The 19755-nt window shown below is 44.7% G+C and overlaps 1 protein-coding gene across 1 annotated transcript in view; it reads right to left on the reverse strand.

Moving 5' to 3' along the window:
- The window catches only part of TLL2 (tolloid like 2), an 85632-nt gene that overhangs the window by 18964 nt on the left and 46913 nt on the right, over nt 1-19755 (reverse strand). The window contains exons 4-11 of the mRNA XM_041415883.1: nt 17124-17294; nt 16229-16346; nt 15622-15800; nt 15208-15313; nt 10163-10287; nt 6268-6383; nt 4246-4348; nt 1037-1153 (exon numbers count right to left, since the gene is read on the reverse strand). Of these exons, the coding sequence (XP_041271817.1) occupies nt 1037-1153; nt 4246-4348; nt 6268-6383; nt 10163-10287; nt 15208-15313; nt 15622-15800; nt 16229-16346; nt 17124-17294 (1035 nt within the window). The remainder of the gene's footprint in view (nt 1-1036; nt 1154-4245; nt 4349-6267; nt 6384-10162; nt 10288-15207; nt 15314-15621; nt 15801-16228; nt 16347-17123; nt 17295-19755) is intronic.

Raw genomic sequence — 19755 nt, forward strand, 5'->3', positions numbered from 1 at the left:
AAAAGGGGTGTTACAAACCACATGGTCCAGGCAATAGCTGCTTTTTAGGAGAGATGTTTAAAAAAACCCAATATCAGGCAAGCTACTTCTGTCTCTGGGGCAACAATTCCTGCAGAAAGCAGACATTTCTCCTGTGAAACAGATTTGTTAGCCCCAAACTGCTGTGAAATCCTCATATGCTTTATTTGCACTTCCCCACCATTCCCATGTTTGCTTCACTTCCCTCTGTTAGCATCATTATTCATGAGTTTATGGGACACTTGGGCACTGGGCTTCCAGCATTATGCTTGTCCCTGTGGCTGAAAAAAGAAGATGATGCAATGTCGGTATCAATACAGTCAACCTCAATACTGTTGACAACACTGGTATTTCTAAGAAAAATGCCTGCTGCCCAGAAAACAATGAGGGCTTTAAATACATTTCAGAATCATTACTGCAAAAAAAGCCAAGCATATATGGAAAAGGGAAGTTACTGATTTTTAATGACTGTGGTAGTCCTCTGAAGTGGTTTCATCATCTCAGTGCTATGCAAGTTTCTAAAATACCTGAGTTGTAGAAGACCTGACATGCTAATTTTCTGAAAGTAAAAAATACAAAGGAGAAACAAAAGACTAATCTTTGAATTTGAGAAAAAAACCTCAACCAAACAAACAAAACCACCCCAAGACAATCTGTATTAAGTGATATAAAATAAAATCATCCCAAACAGAACTTTGCCTGTTAAAATACTGAAAGAAACTCTTGCTCCACTCACTGCTGCTTGTAGGGGCTGGTTAGACCAAACAGAACCTGGCCTAAGTATGGAAGCCATTGCTATGTGTTCCCATCTTGCTGTGCCCCCCAAAATGTTATAATACAGTTGGAAAATCCATGCCTTGTGTACTGAAACAAGCCACAAAATCTGCCAATTCCCATAAAAACAAGGGCACAGCTGTATCCAACCACACAGTGCAGCAGAACTTCTGCTGATCCCATAAACCCCTGCATCCTGCTCCATCTGCTCCATACAATGCAGACTTCTGGCTAAGGGTTGTACCTTCATAGACCACAAAGAAGCCTTTGCCCAGGATGTTACTGCTGCTCCGGAACTCGATCCACAGCCTGCTGTCCGTGGAGATTACTGGTTCAGGAATCTTGTCACCACAAAATCTACCTAGAAGGCAGGAAAGCAACAATAAAGATCTCTACAATCTCCTGAGGGACAGCACAGCATAACAGGCACCTGTGACTCTGGGAAGCAAGAGTCTTTGGTAAAGGAGTGTGCTTGTGTAAACACCCTTTCATTCCCATCAGTTGTGCTTTTGAAAAAGTTCCTGTGTCCCCTCTTCATTAATTCATATTCTTTTCCATTATTAAGTGAATTAAAGTTCTCTTCAGCTGGGAGCAGAATCAGGTTACAGATGAGGCCTCTATTGCCCTGGTAAATTCAAAAGGGCTCTTGTCTTGATCACGTAATTGAGCAAATGTGCTACCATGGTGGGGAAGAATCCCCCTGTCCTTCTAGAGATGTTGCATTAGGGAATGTCCTTTCCATCTGCTAAGCCTTGAAAACTCCTTCAGCACTTTGCACTCAGGAGCAAATATACCAAGTCAAACCAAGGGCAGGACATGGGCATGCTATGAGAAAAAAATAATTTATCTCATTTTTTGTTCAGCAAATCCCAGTTAAGCCTCTGCAGTCATTTAATTTCTTTTAAAAGAAAGAGAGCAGGAGCCATTTTGCTCCATGATGCCCTAGCTTTGAGCTCTCTGGTATGTACCAGCACTGGTAAACTCCCAAATTTTGCCAGTAGGAATGAATCCTGAAACAGAACAGCTGCAGATAGCGTCTGCAGCCTGGACAACCTCAACAACCCCAATTCATGCTCCTCTATTAAGGACAGAAGCTCCTCACAGAACCAGAGCAAGCACCAAGTATGCACTGATAGGCAGGCACCTGCACTTGGGTCAGGAGCTTGCACAGAGCAAACATGGTTTTTCACTTCAGCTGACACCAGCAGGGTTGTACACTGAATCCAACATGGTCTTGGCACCCTGTCCAACCGAATCCCAGTTGGAATCCGACAGAGGCAAAGAGTAGTTCTTCAGCTTGAATTCATTCAGGACAGCAGTGACAGGGATCCTGGCCTTAAAATGCCAGGTAAAGGCATCTTTGAACGACTTCCACAGGGTAAAAACCTGGTTAATGCCTTGCCTTCAAGACAGCATTGTATTTCCCATTAACTGGCTGGGAATGGCAGTTTCACTACCAGGTTTTTTTTCTTGTAGTGTCATCCATCCAAACATTATCTTGGACCCAGCTTCACTCAGCTACTATTGTGCCTCTAACCTGCCCAGTGCTGTTGGGACAGTGTGACAGCCCTCCACCATATCAATAGCATCCCCCATCTCCACTCCCAAAGGGGATGCTAAAAACAGCATCAGCACTGCAAAGCTTCTTCCTCTAGGGTCACTAAGCAACTTCCTCCTGGATTTAGGCTCGGAGTTTAACAAGGGTGTCAAGAAGAGGAAACACAGATGAGAAATAAGAATGAGCAAGCTCCTCAGAGTGTGATAAAGGGCCCATTCATAAAAAGTTATACACCATTTAAAGGCTGGGTTTTCACACACTTCCCTGGGAAAATATGCAGCACACATGTATTTTTTCTCTCCACAAGAAGCCCGTGCTTTCACAATTCACGCTAATCCCCCTCCTCACCCCCTGCTGAATTGCCGTCTGTCTGCCTCTCTGACCTAATTTCATGGGCTCAGCCCCATGCGGGAGCCATGGCCACTCCTGCAGCGTCTCCTTCCAGATGGAAACACTCCCAAGTCCACCTGCACTAGGGGGACGGGGAGGTGCTTGGCTTCTGAAGTACCTTTAAATTACTCAGCAGAAAAAAAAAAATAACGAGGAGCTAAGTTGCAGCTGCTGGAGCAATGTTACCTGACACACATGCAGCAGAGAAGAGCAGTATATGCTGCCAACCCCAAAATAGGCAGTAAAGAGTAAAACCAGCTGCCAATTGCCCTGAAAGGGAGGCCCACTGAAACCTGGGAAGCAGCATGGCTTCAGCCTCAGCACCTCACCTGGTACCAGGGCTAGGATGTCCAGTGGGGCCAAGGAGAGTGCCCAAAGCTCTCTAAACACTCCGACCTAATGCTCACTAGCCCAGTTCTGTTCCGCTAGCATGGGGTGCAGCCCCTCTAACACAGCTGGGATGATGCCCAACCTGATTGCTTCTTTCCTTTTAGGCAGAAGGGGCTGTTGCAGCGCCACATTCTACATGTTTGGGACACTGAGCTTTGGGGATGACATCAGGACCAGAGACAGTGGCAAAGCAGATGGGACTCTTGCGCCCTTCAAGGTGACGGAAGACTTGCTGTTATGATAGCAGGAGGCAGAGAAACAGGCAGGATACAGAGGAGCTGTACTTCCTAGAGATCTCTGGGAGCAGAAGCAGAGTGGAGTCCTTGCACAACTTGACATGGCAAGTGTTACTATAGGACACGAAAAAACATGACGCGAACATGCTGCTGTTCTCAAGGTAAAAAGGGGAAGTTTATTTTCTGACTCTAACATTTATAGATTTCCAAAAGTGACAGTGGATTGGAGGGTGAAAGTGCCACCTCTCCAATTACACTTGATAAACTAAAGGTCCATCAAATTTCTCCTCTTTTATAAAATAATGCAAAACAATAAGTTATTTACAAAAAGTGTGTGAGAAAGTTTGCTACAAGAATATAAACATCAGAAGGCTTAGAAATCTTAAAAAATCAGGGCGACAGGCATGGTCTAGCAAGTTCCCTGCTAGGACTACAGAGGCTCAAAGTACAGAGTACAGTGTATTTGTAAACACAAACTCATGAGAAATAACGGGAGGAGTTTGGGTCAGGAGCTGTGCAGCTGCTTCATTCTGACTGCCTGACAGCTCTTCCCTGGACTTAGGAAAGAGCAATAACAAAACTCCAGAGACTACATTTTCAGTCCCAGCCAGGGCCCTGGCTCACTTCCCTCCCTGCCTCATTTCTCAAGCTGGAAAAGGAAGGAATAAAGCCTTTCCAGGGCTTGGAACATAGATCACTGGGAATGAACACAGCACACCGACATTGCTGGATGGAGACACTAAAGGATGGCCAGTGCACTGGCAGAACCCAGGACCCTTCCAAGTAAAGGAAAGTTTGCTTCTGTTTGTTTTCCCCACCCACTCTCCAAAGCATCAAGAAGAATACAAAAAATGCAATTAAAATGAAATAGCTACTCACCCAACAATGGAGCCTTCCTCCAGTAGCCATCACGCACCTCCACATAATCGTACCAGCAAAGGCGACTTTTAAATAAGTCCATTGATGTGAAATTCAACATAATCTGAAAAGAGAGTGTGCACATTTCTCCTTGGGGAGAGAGTTACTTTAAAGAGAAAACTCTACAGATTGATTCACGTTTCATTTTCACTACCGTGCAGCCTAAGTGAGCATGCAAGGCAAAGACAGCTGGGCCCTTTGCAGGATTTGTACACCACCTTTTCTCAAAAAAGAAAGGCTTCGCAAGGTGTTTTAATGAAATCATAACAGCATATGACAGCAGAGACCCCTTTACTATCTATTCTGTAATTCAAATTCAATACTTCTCAGCTACTAAAATGTAACTTTAAAAAAAGCCCAGTTCAGATTTCAAAAATTAAACCCTTTGGTTTTGAGTAATGTGAAAATCATAGAGAAAGACATTGTCACAAACCACACATATTTAGAGTCTATACCTGAATATAAATGATACTTGTAAGAAATAACTAATTTTGCTAATTAGGTTCCACATTCTGACCATCAGACTCATACCATTACTGTGATGCAATTGCATTCAGTGGCTTTAACAAACAGAACTTGGCATTAAAAAGTTATTTTCATCTCCTTCTTCTCTAAGATGGATCACCAGCCTTGGTCTGGAAGGTCACCTACAGAGGTCAGCATTGGCATGTACTTGTATTTTTTTTCTGGCAAGATTTAACCCATGTAATTAATTTACATCCAGAATCTGAACATAGTCACAGAAATGTCTTTACATTAAAATGGATGCTCTCCCCCAAAGTACTGGTTGGGTGTGCAGAGCGCAGTCTGTAATGATGTCACTCACTTTTTTTACATTTTTGCAGTATTCTGACTTTGACAGCAAAAGGAGATTCATCTGTTTCTATGCAGATGAATGCTATAAGCCCAATATCTGTTCTGAACTAACACCTCAGTGCAACAATTAGTACCAACCACTACATTGAATTAAACAGGTAAATTGAAGCATTTAATCTGAAATCAATTCTTTCTTTCCTTTTTTAACATTAGTCGTTCAGCATTAATTAGATGCTGGGTCCTTCCCGACACAACTCTGAAGAGGCTGAGAAGCAAAGGGAGAGTTTATAGTGAGACTGACACCACGAAACTCTCAGCACTACAGTTGTCAAACCTGGACGGCTCTTGGCCCTCTTGCCCCAGCGATGCTCTCCCTGCAGCTGCTGGCAGGAGCTCAGCATGGCATGGGACTGGGCTTGCAGGTGACAGAAACAGGTCCCGGAGCCAGGCAGCTGCTGCAAAACAAACGAGCTCTGCGCTTCTTTGTCCAAGTGTGAGTCTTAAGCGTGTCTTGAGGGTGATCCTCAGCAAAGTCACTCTGCCAAGGAGTGGGCTGCTCATTCTTGCAGCCTGGTATGGCGTGACAGGCCTGAAGGGCTGGTGTTGCTGGATTAAGGAAAGATTTCATTTCTACAGGAAGATCAATAAAACAAAAGGAGCTGGGAGGAAAGTGGACAGGGTGGGTGATTGATGTGCAGCGGGGCTTGGCGTTTCAAGGCGGGAAGTGGGAGTTCCCTGACAGGGACATTATGCCTGCATGACAAGGGCACGCCACAGATGTCACTCACGGCTCCTCAGCTCCCTTCAGGAGCCCAGACTGCAGCACATTTTATCTAACTCATCTGACTGGCTTTGGAATGCGTGCTTGCCAAAGCTAACAGGTGGCAGGAAATGTCCACACAGGGCTCAGTGTCAAACTGAGAGGGAGGATCAGAGATCAACACACAGCCCAGATATGTGAGGGGCTCCAGCATCACCACTTCTCTCCTCAAAATCATGCATTCCTGACTCCATCTCTCTCCTGAGTGGTGCTCAGGAGCCTTTCCAGGATCCACTCCTGCACGACAGGCATGCAGAGATCTTCTGGCAGGTTCTAACACTGTCATCACAGGCAAAACCTTACATGAGGGAAGTGCAGAATATACCTTGTGCTGCTGTGGCACCTACCTTCTCCCCTGGGGTCACCGAGATCCTCCAGACACAGTGGGAATAGGAGGGGTAGCCATTTGGAAAGCCAGGGGCTGAGAAATTACCTGTTGAATCTTGCAAGGTCTCTCCACAAGCTGGAGGAGAGGGGAAAAAATCCTGTCAAAAAGGAGTGACTCTGGAAGACATCAGGGTCTACCAAACTGACTGCTCATGGCTGCTGCGCGCAGGCTGGTGGCTGGTACTCCAACAGTGCTCATTCATGGTACTGGCCAAAGGTCACTGACCTGAAGCCTTGCTTAAGGAGTGATGCGAAATTTGTCAGAATTTCTGGGATAGAAGATGATCAGTGCAAACATATAGATGAAACAGCTACTAAAGAAGAATTCTTCTTCCTTCATCATCCTTACACATGCCAGCACTTTCACGTTTCAATTGAGGAATATCTCATTCATTAATCAAATGCAAAGTATTAACCCCACCCCACCTCACAACCCCACACTGCTGCCAGCAAATCTGTTTTCACTTCATTACAAGTTGCACAATGAAGTTCTCCTTAGTTACCATTGCAAATTGTCTTTTTTGGGCTTAAAACATCCTAACAAAAGCAGGGCAAGTCCCATCACCCTCAGCACGTTCTCAGCTACTACACTGCACAGGACAAAATATGAGCACAGCAGTCCATTGCTCTTCAACTTCCTGTTTTGTGGCCTGCTGCAGTTGATGAAATGTAGATCCCAGAGCGACTTTTGGGAAGCAAAGGATATGCACATGCATATGATCCTTTAGGGACCTGCAGCTTCCAGCATCTGGAAAAGCTGTGACTACTGTAGTTGTGCTCTCCGAGACAGGATGGCTGAGCTGGAACAAGGAGACCATCCACATCTGCAGAGCACCTGACTGGCTGGCTGGGAGCACCACAAATATCAAGGCTCCTATTTTCTTGGCAGTGCCCACTAGACACATCCAAATGCCAATTGCAAGGAGCAGGGACCTTGGCTTGCCTGCTCCCCAGTTGTTTTTCCAATTTCATAACCAACTGATATTACAAAGCTCCACTGGACCTGCAACTCTGTTTCCTCAGAGACGGCAAGGCAGCCCCCAAAAATCCCTGACTGAGCAGCAGTGCTTTGAAAGACCTGACTGAGGCCTTCCCTTTCTCATGGAAATGCCAGGGGTTGTTCCTCTGCTTGATGCTATCACAGGGCAATTGTGCAGCCACGATTACATTTAGATGGGAGGGTTGGCAGTTGAGGTGAAAAGAGACTGGTTCCACTGAAAAAGTGTAATATGTTCAAGCAGGGGAGAAGGAGTCACCTAATCCAGAATTTCTTAATTGCCCTAAGGAAGTTTGATCCACAAACAGATCAGACTAGATGAAGAAATGTAGGGACACAGAAAGGAGCTTTTTAATATATATATTTTTAATAAATAGGGAATCCCAATCCACAACTCACCAGGATAAATAAATATTCTTTTTCTCTGCTCAAAAATCTATTTAAACAAACATGAAATGATAAAGGAAGCTCAAAATCACAGGAAACATGCACAATATGAACATAGTGATAGGAGATTATTGCCCTCGGATGAACCACAGTAAAGGTTTCCAAGAGGCCAGAGTTAATTCTCCAAGAGGGCAATTACACAGCAACTGGCAAGACTCTGTAATTATGGAACAGGTACTAGTGTGTCTACTTGCAAAGACTAGTTTGCTGAAATATGAAAGCAGACCTAACTCTGTGAGCCCTGCAGAGGAAACTGCCCGGGCACTGTGACAGGCTGGCCTTGCAGCACGGAGCAAAGGCAGGGCAAGCACGACAGTGAGCAATGCATCTTTGTGGGGAGAGCTCAGCCTCTTGCAGAGCACCCTGAAAAGCAATATGACTGTACTCCACTTAGTAGCAAAGAACCCAAGAGGTCCAATAAAGCAACTTTTTGGTACTTCTGGGATCCAAGAAACTGAGCAGGTAGAAAGGAACAGAGGTGAAAAGCAAAGCAGTAAGGTGAATGCTTCAGAACTCATCTGTAAATGAAGCAGTTGGGTGACAGGCACTTACAGCTCATCAGCTGGTTACTGGTACACTGTATGTTTTTGAAAATGCCCAGAGAACTGGAGGAAATTATATAAGGCAGGGCCATTCTCAATTTACTGTTTAGCCATTCCTGCACAATTAGCACAGCTACACAAGCCTTTTTCCTTTAGCACAGCATAAGACAGCAGTTTGAGCTGTTTCAAAGCTTTTGTAGTCATCAAATCCTCAACTGTGCAGCCATAGCAAATCTAGTATTAACTACTATGTAGCAGACTGCATCTTGCCTTCCAGAAATTCCTTCAGCAAATTTCATTTGATTTCACCTGGCTTGGCACTAACTTTAACCCAGCAGGTATAAGCTTTGAGGAATTAAGAGCAATTTGAACCAGCAGGGTTCTAGCATGGACAGGCCAAGCAAGCCCTGACTGCAGCAGGCACAGGAGCTCCAGTCTATTGAGTGGAGAGCCCTGTTTGTTACAACAGACACAGCAGTTGTTCTGGCTGATTCCACTGCATGCTTGTAACTCACCCTCCACCATACTAGCTCTTTTTTTTTGGAGATATTATTAGGTACTCTCAGATGGAGACTCTTTGTAAAAGAGAAGCCATCTGCCACTCAACTTCTGAATTATGTTGCTGCATTTTACCCTAAAATTCTTAGCTTGACTGCTGAACAAAGTGTCTTCATCCTAAAGTCTCATTCTGACCCTGCTTGAACACATAGATGAAGTCCTTTGGTTTTGAACTCCTTTGCTTTGTATTTTGCAGAGGAAGAAAACTTTTCAAGCTACAGATTCAAATAGCAGAAGAAGATGCTAATGCCATTAAATATATTGCAGCTCTTCTCCTAAGACGCACCTTGTGTGCAAATTTTGATGCAAAGAAAAAGATACCAGAGCAGAACAACAGATATTTGGAAAAAAAATGTTTAATAGGCTTAAATCTCTAATTATTTTGCTGCCTAATATGTTCTGAACTGCAATAACCTCTGGTAAAGCTTTGTGAAAAAAAAAATTAGAAAAAGTTCTACTTCGCAAATGGAAAACTTGAGACTCAGAAGAGTCCTCATTTTAAAGAAAGTTGCTTTGTAGCTTTTAGTTAGTACCTCAGGCCAAAGTGGCTTTTCAGCTTGCCTTAAGAAATCTAAATCTGTAATTGATTCTTTCAGCAATGGGAATGAAAAGCCTGGTTGGATTAAGTCTGACTCCAACAAAAAACATAAAGTGCAAAACAAATGAACCCCTAAACTAATCCATGAGATAATTTTGCAAGAACAACATTTTATTCAACAAAAATCAATTTAGAGTTGATGAGTGTAAAAAGAAAAACAATGATGAGATAAAAAGAAAAAAAAAAAAAAAAGTTAATTAGAACTAACAGACCTAAAAGTTATACCACCCATTATAAGGTAAAAGCAGTAATCTTCAAATATAGACCCTGAAGCCCTCAGAATTCATTCTAGTCCCTTATGGACTCGTACTTTCTGACCTGCAGCTGGATACAGAAAAACAGTGGATCTGCACACCAGCTATTCACCGCTTTTTCCAGGGCCTCTTCAATCTACCAGACATCTTTCCACCATTTTGCTAACTCCTAGTCCCCAGTCTGCCCGTAGCCTTGTACATCGGTTTAATTTTCTACAAATAGAGCCTACACTGGACCAATCTGAAGCCCTAAACCCAACAAAAACACTGGCAAAGTACTAACAGGAGACACATCTTAGGCACATTCACTTCTCCCCCACGGCTCCAGCCTAAAGCATTTGATAGTCTGTGTTTCCCAAGTCTCTTTCCAAAGCAAAGGGTGGTGCTCTTGAACTCCAATGCCTTCCACATAAACCATGTGTCTATAAAGCAGGACCCACCTCCCCAAGCCATATTTACCTGGGCATTTGTACAGCTTCCTTGCCTGAGCGATGTCGCCCTGGCTCAGGCGAATGCGCTGACCAATAGTTGGCCGGACCCCGTTGTCATCGCGACGGGGAAGGATGGTGTCGAGGAAAACTCCTCTGAAGGGAAGAGCAGAGACACAGAGCAGTGAAGCAGGGAAAGTGACACAATGAACAGAAAGTAGAGCTGGCAGGCCTCCCACACCCCATCCCCCTGACCATATATCCCATGCTAACAAGCAGTAGTGGTTCAGCTTCTAATAACTGCTAACTATCTCAAGACAGCCTTCTCACTATAGCAGACAGCTTCCAAATGTACAAGCAAGTCTGCCAAGCCAAATTCCTCTTGGATATCTCAAAATTGCTGCTGCCTCTGTTTGAGGTAGCACATTCCTTGCCATAAATCAGAAAAAGCAACGAAATATTCCTGCAGACAGTTCATGGCACATCTGGCTCAGCAGGAGCACAGATCTGGCATTTAAGCCAAAGGAGCAGAGGAAGGGGAGTTTTCCCATTAGCAGATGGGGCTGGGCTGGCAGTGGTTGCCACAGACAAGAGGAAAAGGTCATGTGCTCTACTTTGTTCTGTATGAATTTCCAAACTAATAATTCCACTTGTCTCTGCCTCTCTTTACTTGCTACTATTTTTTCCATGTGCTTCACACTCAGGAGCTCTTTACTGCACTTCTGATCTCATTCCAGTGAAGGATTTAAGCTCAGGCCTCACGTCTATCAAAATGCAGTCCATATAGCCAAGCAAGAGCTTGCACACAAAAAGAGACCCCAAGGGAGCATTAGGACTGTAGGGAAGGAGGGAGGGAATCAGAAACCTGAACTGCAGGTTGGCAAAATCCAATATCTTGTAGCCAGGCTGTCCAGTCCACAGGAACCTTTCACTGCAGCCCTGAAAGCCAGACAGGCTTGGGGATGCCAAGGCTAACACCAAGCTCAGCCTTCAGCATCGGCTCAGTGAGGAAGACTGCTCTTTCTGAAGGACAGGATATAACTGTCCAGAGAGCCCAATGGGAAATCAGGGCAAAAGCAATAATTTTAGTGCTGCCTAGTCCAGAGGTGGAGAGGGAAGGGGGAAATTGTTTTGTAAATATTCAAACTGAAGAAAGAAATAGAGGGAAAGGAATTCAATCTGTTTTGAAAACTGGAATCAGCTGTTGCATGGGAGATGTTGGCATTTTTTCAGCAGTAGAAAAACTCCTGATCAGCACCAAAACCAATACTTACAAGATCTAAGATGAGTCCCTCAAATTTCAGTTTATAAATTCAGTTTGTTATTCCAAATGCCAACTGCATGCCTTGGACTGAATTTATTTAAGTTTATGTATTGCAAATAAATCCTCCAATTCCAGAAACACCACAAGCATAGAAACAGGTCAGTTTGCTCACAGTAATTTTTCAAACCTCCTCAGGAGTCCATAGAAGAACTCAGCATTTGGCAGGGACATACTTCTATGGCCTCTGAAATGCTTTCTGCAGATCTCCAGGCTCAACCAGGGAAGAATGACAGAGTTTAATAGAAAAAACACCACTTGCACATGCAAACTTTTGATTCTTTTTCTCATTCCAGCCCTCACAACTGTGCACTCACAGGCCTCAGCTTTCTGCACGTAGTGTATACCTCAGGCACTCTCACACAATGCAAACAACCCATAACTTCAAACTACCCTTGCTACCTGCCAAACACATTTTCTTCTAGACGGCTGCACTCTATGCAGAGGCAGTAAGATTTTTGGTTTTGCTTTTTCCTCCAATTGAATTTTTTCTCCTTCCACATGCATTGCTGAACATGACTCCCAACTACAGAGCAGTAGGTACAGTTTCTCTTATTTTGCCATCAAAGGAACAAAGAACAGGAGAGAATCTGTCTGGCCCAAACCACAAAAATCCCAGAAGTCCCCTGCTGTCCACCCAAACAGAATTAGAATTAGAAACACTTGGAGTGTAAAGTTGCACATTTGGTGAGTGTCTCTAAAAGTGCAAATACTTTGACTCAAAAGCTAATAAACAATAAACAGACATCATTAAATAAAGCAGCTGAGGGAGTCTAACACTGGAACCATGCTTGAGTAAAATATCTAAACTCTCCTCCCAGAAGTAGGAGCAGAACCCACGAATCCTGGATGGCCCATTCTCTTGCTGTCCAGGCACAGGCAGAACATGCATTAGCTGTCCAATGCAGCTGTAAGCCAAGCACAACACCTCACCATTCCTACCAGCTAAGAACAGAGTCTGGCAATTCACACAAGTCACTAGCATCTGCAGGGCACCCTGAACACGCGAAGTGCCAGGCCAGTGCTATGAAATTATCAACTGATCTCAAGAGATGCTAAACATTCATGTCCCAGGAGATAGGGTAACAAATACAGGTGCCTAAGCAACACTCAAGGAAGCAGATATTCAGGCAGGTTAAGGACCCAGCCACAGGCAGCCACCTTGTATCTCCATGTGCAGAAGAGAGACAACATGACTCTTCATGCAGTAAAACCTGTGGAGGATCTATGTACATCTTGTGCAGGATGAGGACAGTGCATTGCAAATACTCGATGTGTCTCCTGGGCATGGGGGCAGTGCTACCTACACCCGAATTTGAACAAGAGCTTTGCAGAGGTCATGTTTTGTAACTCCAGACTGTGCTGTCACATCTACTAGCAAGTCATTTACTGAATTAAGGTAACCAGCTACTCGCTTAGGGCTTTGTGAAGGTTTAAACTGTCTTCTAAGTTGCCATTTATCGGTCTTGACAGCCGCAATAGAAATTGTTCCATGATACTGCAACGTTCAGTTTAGACTGCTGCCATATTGTAGGGAATGCAGCAGGAAATAAAAGCCTGCAGCCACACTGCAAAACAGGCAAACTTCTGACATAGGTGAGAACAGAAATTCCAATGGTAAAAACTTGTTCCGGATGTCATTACAGTCTCTTGTGCCATACTCCTATTTCTATTAGCAACAGACAAAAATGAGAGGCATATTTTGCTATGAAATGGAAAGGGATGACTACACCAATCCTCAAAAGTATCACTGGGAACAATTTCCACTGTTAGGACTCATCAAATCTCAGAAAAGCTATACCTTTCTGTCCCAGGTAAAAAGTTTAGAATAGAAAGGACCCAGGATTTACTGCAGCATTTGACCATGGCAAGCACCATAAGATTTACTAGCATCAATATTGAAGTTAAAAACAGGGTTGTACTAAGTGCCAGGTAAGAATTGCTACAGGAGAGTAAGTCACAGACATGACCGTGTCCTTCCCCTGCTCGCTCACACATCCCATCTCCACTGGTCAGGTGCTGACACCATCTTATGTTGATTTTCTGGTGTCTGCTAATGTATTAACACACCCAATGCAGCCCTTCCCTGAGGGGAAGCAGGAATCTCTCCCTTTCCTGCCCACTGAGCTTAATGAAACTTGATGGAGCTTATTATCTTCCTGGACTCTGTGCTTTTGTCAGTTTGGGTTGCAACTGGCCAGCACTGCACACCTCAGTGAGGTGGGAAGGTTAGGTGCATACACCCACCAGTCTCTGGCTGGTCAATGCACCGCTCCCCCAGGGGAGCAGATGTCAAGACAGGTCTTGGCAAAGTGGCTAAGTGCCTGTTCCAGCACTGCTTATTTGTGGTGAGAGCACAATCAGCCCACAGAGGCGCTTAGGGCTCAGTTCAATTACTGCACAAAGACGGCAACTGGGGTAAGGGTGGGTCACAGAGACAAAGGGCTTAAAGAAAACAGACTTAAAAATCCTATCAAGCACCAATTTAAATCTAGCAGGACTCTTGCCATTTTTACCCATTTTGGCCCAGCAGTGCTCTGAAGGACCCTAGTTTTCAAGAGACACAGACTCAAAGGCATCCACAATATAAATGGCGGTAATAACTTAATCCTGCTTTTGTGCAAGACAATTCTAACCATTTAGAGTTTAGCAAACGCTGGGAGCATCCAGCAGATGCTTCAGGGGAAGAAAAATTGTTTGCTTTGGATATCTGATGCAAAGAAATCTCCAAAGTCTGCAAAACACCCTTGCCCAGACACCATCTCCTCCTGCCACAAGCAGCAGCATTTCAGCATGTTTGACAATTTTCCACTGCTTGGTGTGAAGCTGTCAAAAGAAAAGCGCAAAACAACAGCTTGGCCCTTCAATACAACAGGGGAGTAAGAAAATGTAAAAAGTCACACAGACATCTTTAATTTTTGCAACAAAAATTTTCCCAGAGCGTGAATACTTCCACTGTATCTTCCAACCCCTTTACTCACAGTCTGTAGTAACAGAAAGCTCTTGGGAAAGAGCAATAGTAGGATTTATAGAAGAAAGCTTCAAATAATGCAGCAAAATGAATCTGGTCATCCAGTAACTCCCATTCCAAATACAGGACACAACTATGTTTATATCACCTCTCTATCCAGCAGAGCAGTCTGATCAGAAAATGCGCTCCGTCTGGAGGTATGAGATGGGAGTCAAGGACAAACAGCCTGTGCAGAAACTGGCACTTATCAGTCCTGCCCCAGCTAACTCGTCCATGAAAAAACCCATTCACAGAGAATCACATAACTGCAGAAGCCATGATCAAAAGCTCATGCATAAATGGGTAAAAAAAACACCCAAGCAATTAAAGATCATGATCTAGAGTTCAACTCTCCCTCAGCACAACCACTAGAGACTGATGGCTGCATTGTAACTCCAAAGCATAAGGTGGACAACCAAGAGATTCAAAGCTTGTTTTAGTATTACCCGACGTGCACATGGGCAGACATGCACACAGATACACATGTGCTGCCTGGGAAGGCTGCAAAGAATGTCAGCAAGGCTTTGGAAACTCTGAGATTGCCAGTATTACTACTGAGTAAATATAGTGGAAAGGGGAAAACAGGAGTACACCATACTACACCCCCGCCTTGCTTTTTCAAATATTTTTTGAGCCTTGCAATGCAGCAATAGATCAGAGGTCTCCTTCTGGGCTCTATATATCCCACAGAGTCAACCACAACTACCAAAAATGGTCCTAAGGACATGCAGCCTTGAATTATCACCTGGAGAAGGTGTTCCTAGCATAATGCATGATGCTGTCAAAGTCATAGGTCTCTCCAAGTGAGTTCACTTCCCCAGCTTCCATCTTTAAAAAGTTGTACTCCTGACCTGTGATGACAAACAAAAAGAAAAAGAAACAAATCACTCTTAGAGAATAAAAAATAAAAAAAAAAAAAGAAGACTTTTACCTGTGGGAGCCTAGAATTAAACAGGTATGCTTCTCTGTTTCAATAATTCCAGCTGGACATCCAGAATTTCTATTCATATAGCTATTTTGACCCTTATTCTAGACAAGGACAGCAATATTTCTTCTTCTCCATCCCAACCCTCAGACCACCAGCATTTTCCACAAGTGGAGTAAGAAAGGTTTCTACCCAGCCAAAAGCCAGGTGGAATAATCTGAAGTGTGATTTTACCTTGCTGTATGTTCTCTCTGATGATAGTGACATGCTGGTCCCTGTCAGGCCGTGTGTGCTCATGCCAGAAACCCACCACATGACCCAGCTCATGAGCCACAATACCAAACTTGTCACAGTTCTTTCCAATGGATATTGCCTGAGGGCCCCCTCCTCGGCGACCCACGTAGGAGCAACACCTGGAAAAGAAAACCCCCAAACCCATGCAGCACATCAGTGACTTGAGGAACTCAAAAACATAAGAAGAGAGCACAGCATCTGGCAGGGTTCAGGACAGGCCAGCAGCTGCATATCTACTTACTGTGTATACTATATCTACTTACATGTAAGTACAAAGCTAACATAAAGAAAAAAGTGTGTATCTATAAACATGCACACGTACACTTAAGTGTTATCCCAGGAAAACAAAATCCAGAAAGGCTTAGCACCTTCTGAGCAAATACTTAACTATCCTAGCAATCCTCACTGAAAGTGACCAGCTGCATCTCTGTGGCAGATTCTCCAAGTTAGCCATTGGTCTCTTCTGGGCTGGACTTACCAAGCCACGTAGTGTCACTGAAAGTGCTGTTTGCAATGGAGAGCTGCAGGGAACGTGTGCATCTCTTACCCACATGTCCTGTACGTGAACACAATGAAGCTCTCTTCATCAGTTCTCTCCACAAAGGTCACACAAGTGTGCTTCTCCCAGTGCCTCATTGCCTGCTTAAAGATAGCTCTTTGGGTTCCTGGAAAAGAAAGCAAGAGGAGCAAACAGTGAAGGCCTGGCTTTCAAGAAAACCTCTAAGGGATTTCATCTGGATATGGGAATAGTCAACCTTTCAAACAGCCAATCTTATGCCTGTAGACACCTCTTAGACTCTGGGGCCCACTTCCAGCTATAGCATCACCTTCCTGTATCATCTTTTCTCTCCTTGTGCCTGATGAATTTACTGCTCTAATTAAACAGGTAGAAAACTTCACAGATTAAGTACATCAGTATTTGTGAATATAAAACATGTCACCTTTCCAGGTACAGGCAATTCTGGCAGAGCTGCCAGGTGTTCTGATCTGAACACCAGCTACTAAGTGATGTGCCAAATTTGCTCTCATGGCATGAAGTAATGACCATGCCCATCTTTCAAGACCCAGGAATCTCATGCTCCTCAAAACTAAGGCAAAGCTATTGTCAGGAACCCAGAGCACTTCTGCTCCTGCTCTTCCAACAGGAGAGAGAATTCTCTTCTGGAAAAACAGGGGGCAAGCACAGCTCACAGGTACTGGCCTCTAAAGAAAAGTGACTCAGTCACTCAAGCATTTCTTGGACTCCAAGAGAAGAATCTCAGTGCACACCTCAGCTTCAGGCTTCCACAGTGCACAACTCCTTGTGCAATGACATGCCCACCTTATCTCAGGAGACAGATTCCCAAGGAACCAAGTCAGAGGGAGAACTCTGCTCCAGAGATTTCCTGCACAGTTTGAGACACAAACCCTGGCCAACAGAAGGCAGTGTTTTCCCTACTGACCAGTGAAATTTCCTCCGATCACATAGGGGATGACCCCCCCAGGCCAGATCCTCTCAGCTCTGGACGTGGTTGCCCTGCGCGCTCTGGGAGAGGAGCGTGTATCCATCCCAGACTCATCTTTGGATTCCTTTCTCTTCAGGCTCCTTGCAAGCGTTGTGTTCTGCCTGCCGTCTGCAAGACAGAGTGGCAACACTGTTTAAATCCTCTTTAGTTCCACCTGCAGCCCTCAGGCAATACCCTGGAGCTTCAGAAAAAGATAAAAAGAAAAAGCAAGGTGTTAAAGCAAACCAGAAGTCATAGCCAGATTTGCCAGTGATTGTTTTGGGACTTTGAGATTGCTAATCTATAGAAAACTGTCCTTCTTGTTTTGAAGCCTCCATATGCACCATGCCAAAGCTGTTCTCCCATTAGGATGTAAAAGCACATCCTTCCCTGTCTCTAGCCACTTCCTCTCTGCAACAGCAGCTTCACAGATGGGGACCAGAAGGTGGGAATCAAGCCTAGATGTCTCTGTATATTCTCAACTTGCCCTACCTATCTAATCATCTGCAGAGAATGGTTTGTTCTATTAGGAATAGCTTCACAGCAACAACTACTTATTTGAGTTGGCCTTGGGAGAAGGTGACAGACTCTTAACTCTGAAATCTGTGCTCAAGGCTGAAAAGTATTACTTTGGTTTCACATACCAGATCTTGGGTGGTTTGGAAATCTATAAAGATTGGACAGCCTCTGTTGGAGGAGGGATGCTCAGGATGGGAAAAACAGAGAAGTGCAGATCTCCATCCACGCTGAATCTCTTCATTTTAATGAAAAGAAGCAAAAATACAAAAGGGAAAGCAGAACACATCTTATTTCTTTTTACAAAGGGTAGAGGAGCCCTAGCTGTGTGGTGTTCAGCACTGGCCTTGAAATCTGCAAGAGGATTCATACAAGCTTCTAGGCAGACCCTGTCCCTTGCCCTGCATTTGTGCTGCTGTAGCTCTGCTCAGATACTGGTTATGCCTAATGAGTTGCACTTTTAATGTGCTGGCACCTTTACTCACAAAATCCTTTACTCAAAGCTTCCTGGTTGTTCATGTCCTAACTGAGGCATGGGCAACTCAAACCCTCAAAGCAGCCACAGTGCAGCTGAGCTTTACAAACCTCTGTGTGCAGACACAACTTGTTAGACAAGCTCCCTGTGTTGCACAGCCAACTCATCAGCTGGACTAGAGCAAGGGACTAACAGAGTACAGGGGTTGCTATGCCTTCAGAGAGTGCTGGCCTAAAGGGTCACACCAAGGTGAACATCCTTGTCGCTCTAGGGAGCAGTGCTACTGATGGTGGCTCACCAGCAGACTGCTGTGAAGCCCAAGAGGATGGCAATTTGTATGTAAATCAGCAAGACTGGCCACAGCTTTGCTTTCCAAGTAAGAGACATGGGCTGCTGGGTTATTAAAAAGCACAGGTCCTGCTAAGACCTTCCTCTAGTGAGCAGGGGGGCTGCTGAGAGCCTTTTCCCCATTCATCCCTCCAGCTGAAGCACCAGTAAGCAAACCACTACTGTCAAGGCTGAGGGGATCAATACAATGGGAAGGAAATCCAGGCAGTGTAAGGGAATGAAAAGAATGAACTTTAAACCCTCCCTCCTGCTTCACCAGGTCAAGCCCTTCCTGCTGAAGACCTTGCAACGAGCTGCAGGACAAAAACAGGAATTTGCCTTTTGTTCCTCTTGCTCCTAAGCACCTTCCTGCCATTTCAGAAGTTGCCCCATCTCCAAGCCAGCTGCGGGATCCTGGAAGGCGGATGCTCTGAGGTTGGGGGCTCTCCCAAAAAAAGAAGAACCACCCTTCTGCATACACCTGGTACTGCTGGTACCAGGCATCAGCATGGGCACTGGCATTAAAAGCACCACAGCGAGAAGAAGTGAGAAGGTCTCAAAATAAAAATAGTCTTCTATTCACAAACTGCTCCTGGGCCTGCCCAAAATCTCTGTGGATTTGCACATGGAGAGCTCCTGATAGCAAACCCAAGTGAGGAGGTGTCTGCCCTGGGCTCTCCTGTGCCTGGCGCAGCAGCAGCTCTGCACAGGGGACTCTGGGTCCACACTTCTGTGCCACAAAGCTTCCATTCCTTGCCAGCAACACACACTCTTTGGCAAGTTCTCCTCACCAGTCCTGCAACAGCTCTTGACTGCTCCTTAGTAGGTCATTTTCTGCCTTTAACAACAGAATTTTTTAAAATTCTCCTCCCTGGAGAGGCCTGACAAATTCTTCTAGCAGGGGCTGTTTGTGGGTGATGGTGAGCTGTTGTTTTTATATCACTTTGGGGTTTTTTTCCCCTTTCTTTCACTTATTAAACTGTCTTTATCTCAACCAATGGGTTTTCTCACTATTGCTTTTCCTGCTGGAGGAGGGGAAGTGCTGGAGGAGGGGAATAGTGACTGGGTGCTTGGCTTCTGGCTGAGGTCAATCCACCACGTTATACAAGGCAAACCCACCCCTTCAGAGAGTTCACCAACAACAAAGAATGCCTGGGCAGGGCTGATCTCCCAGGCATGGAGGCACACACGTGTACAAAACAGTACAAAAATATGTTTTTACAGAGGGTAAAAAAAGTAAATAAAAGATACCCAAAGGTCTGGGTGGGGTAC

The sequence above is a fragment of the Onychostruthus taczanowskii genome, unplaced genomic scaffold, assembly GCF_017590055.1.
Source record: "Onychostruthus taczanowskii isolate IOZ18803 unplaced genomic scaffold, ASM1759005v1 scaffold5, whole genome shotgun sequence".
In the NCBI taxonomy this organism is placed as follows: domain Eukaryota; kingdom Metazoa; phylum Chordata; class Aves; order Passeriformes; family Passeridae; genus Onychostruthus; species Onychostruthus taczanowskii.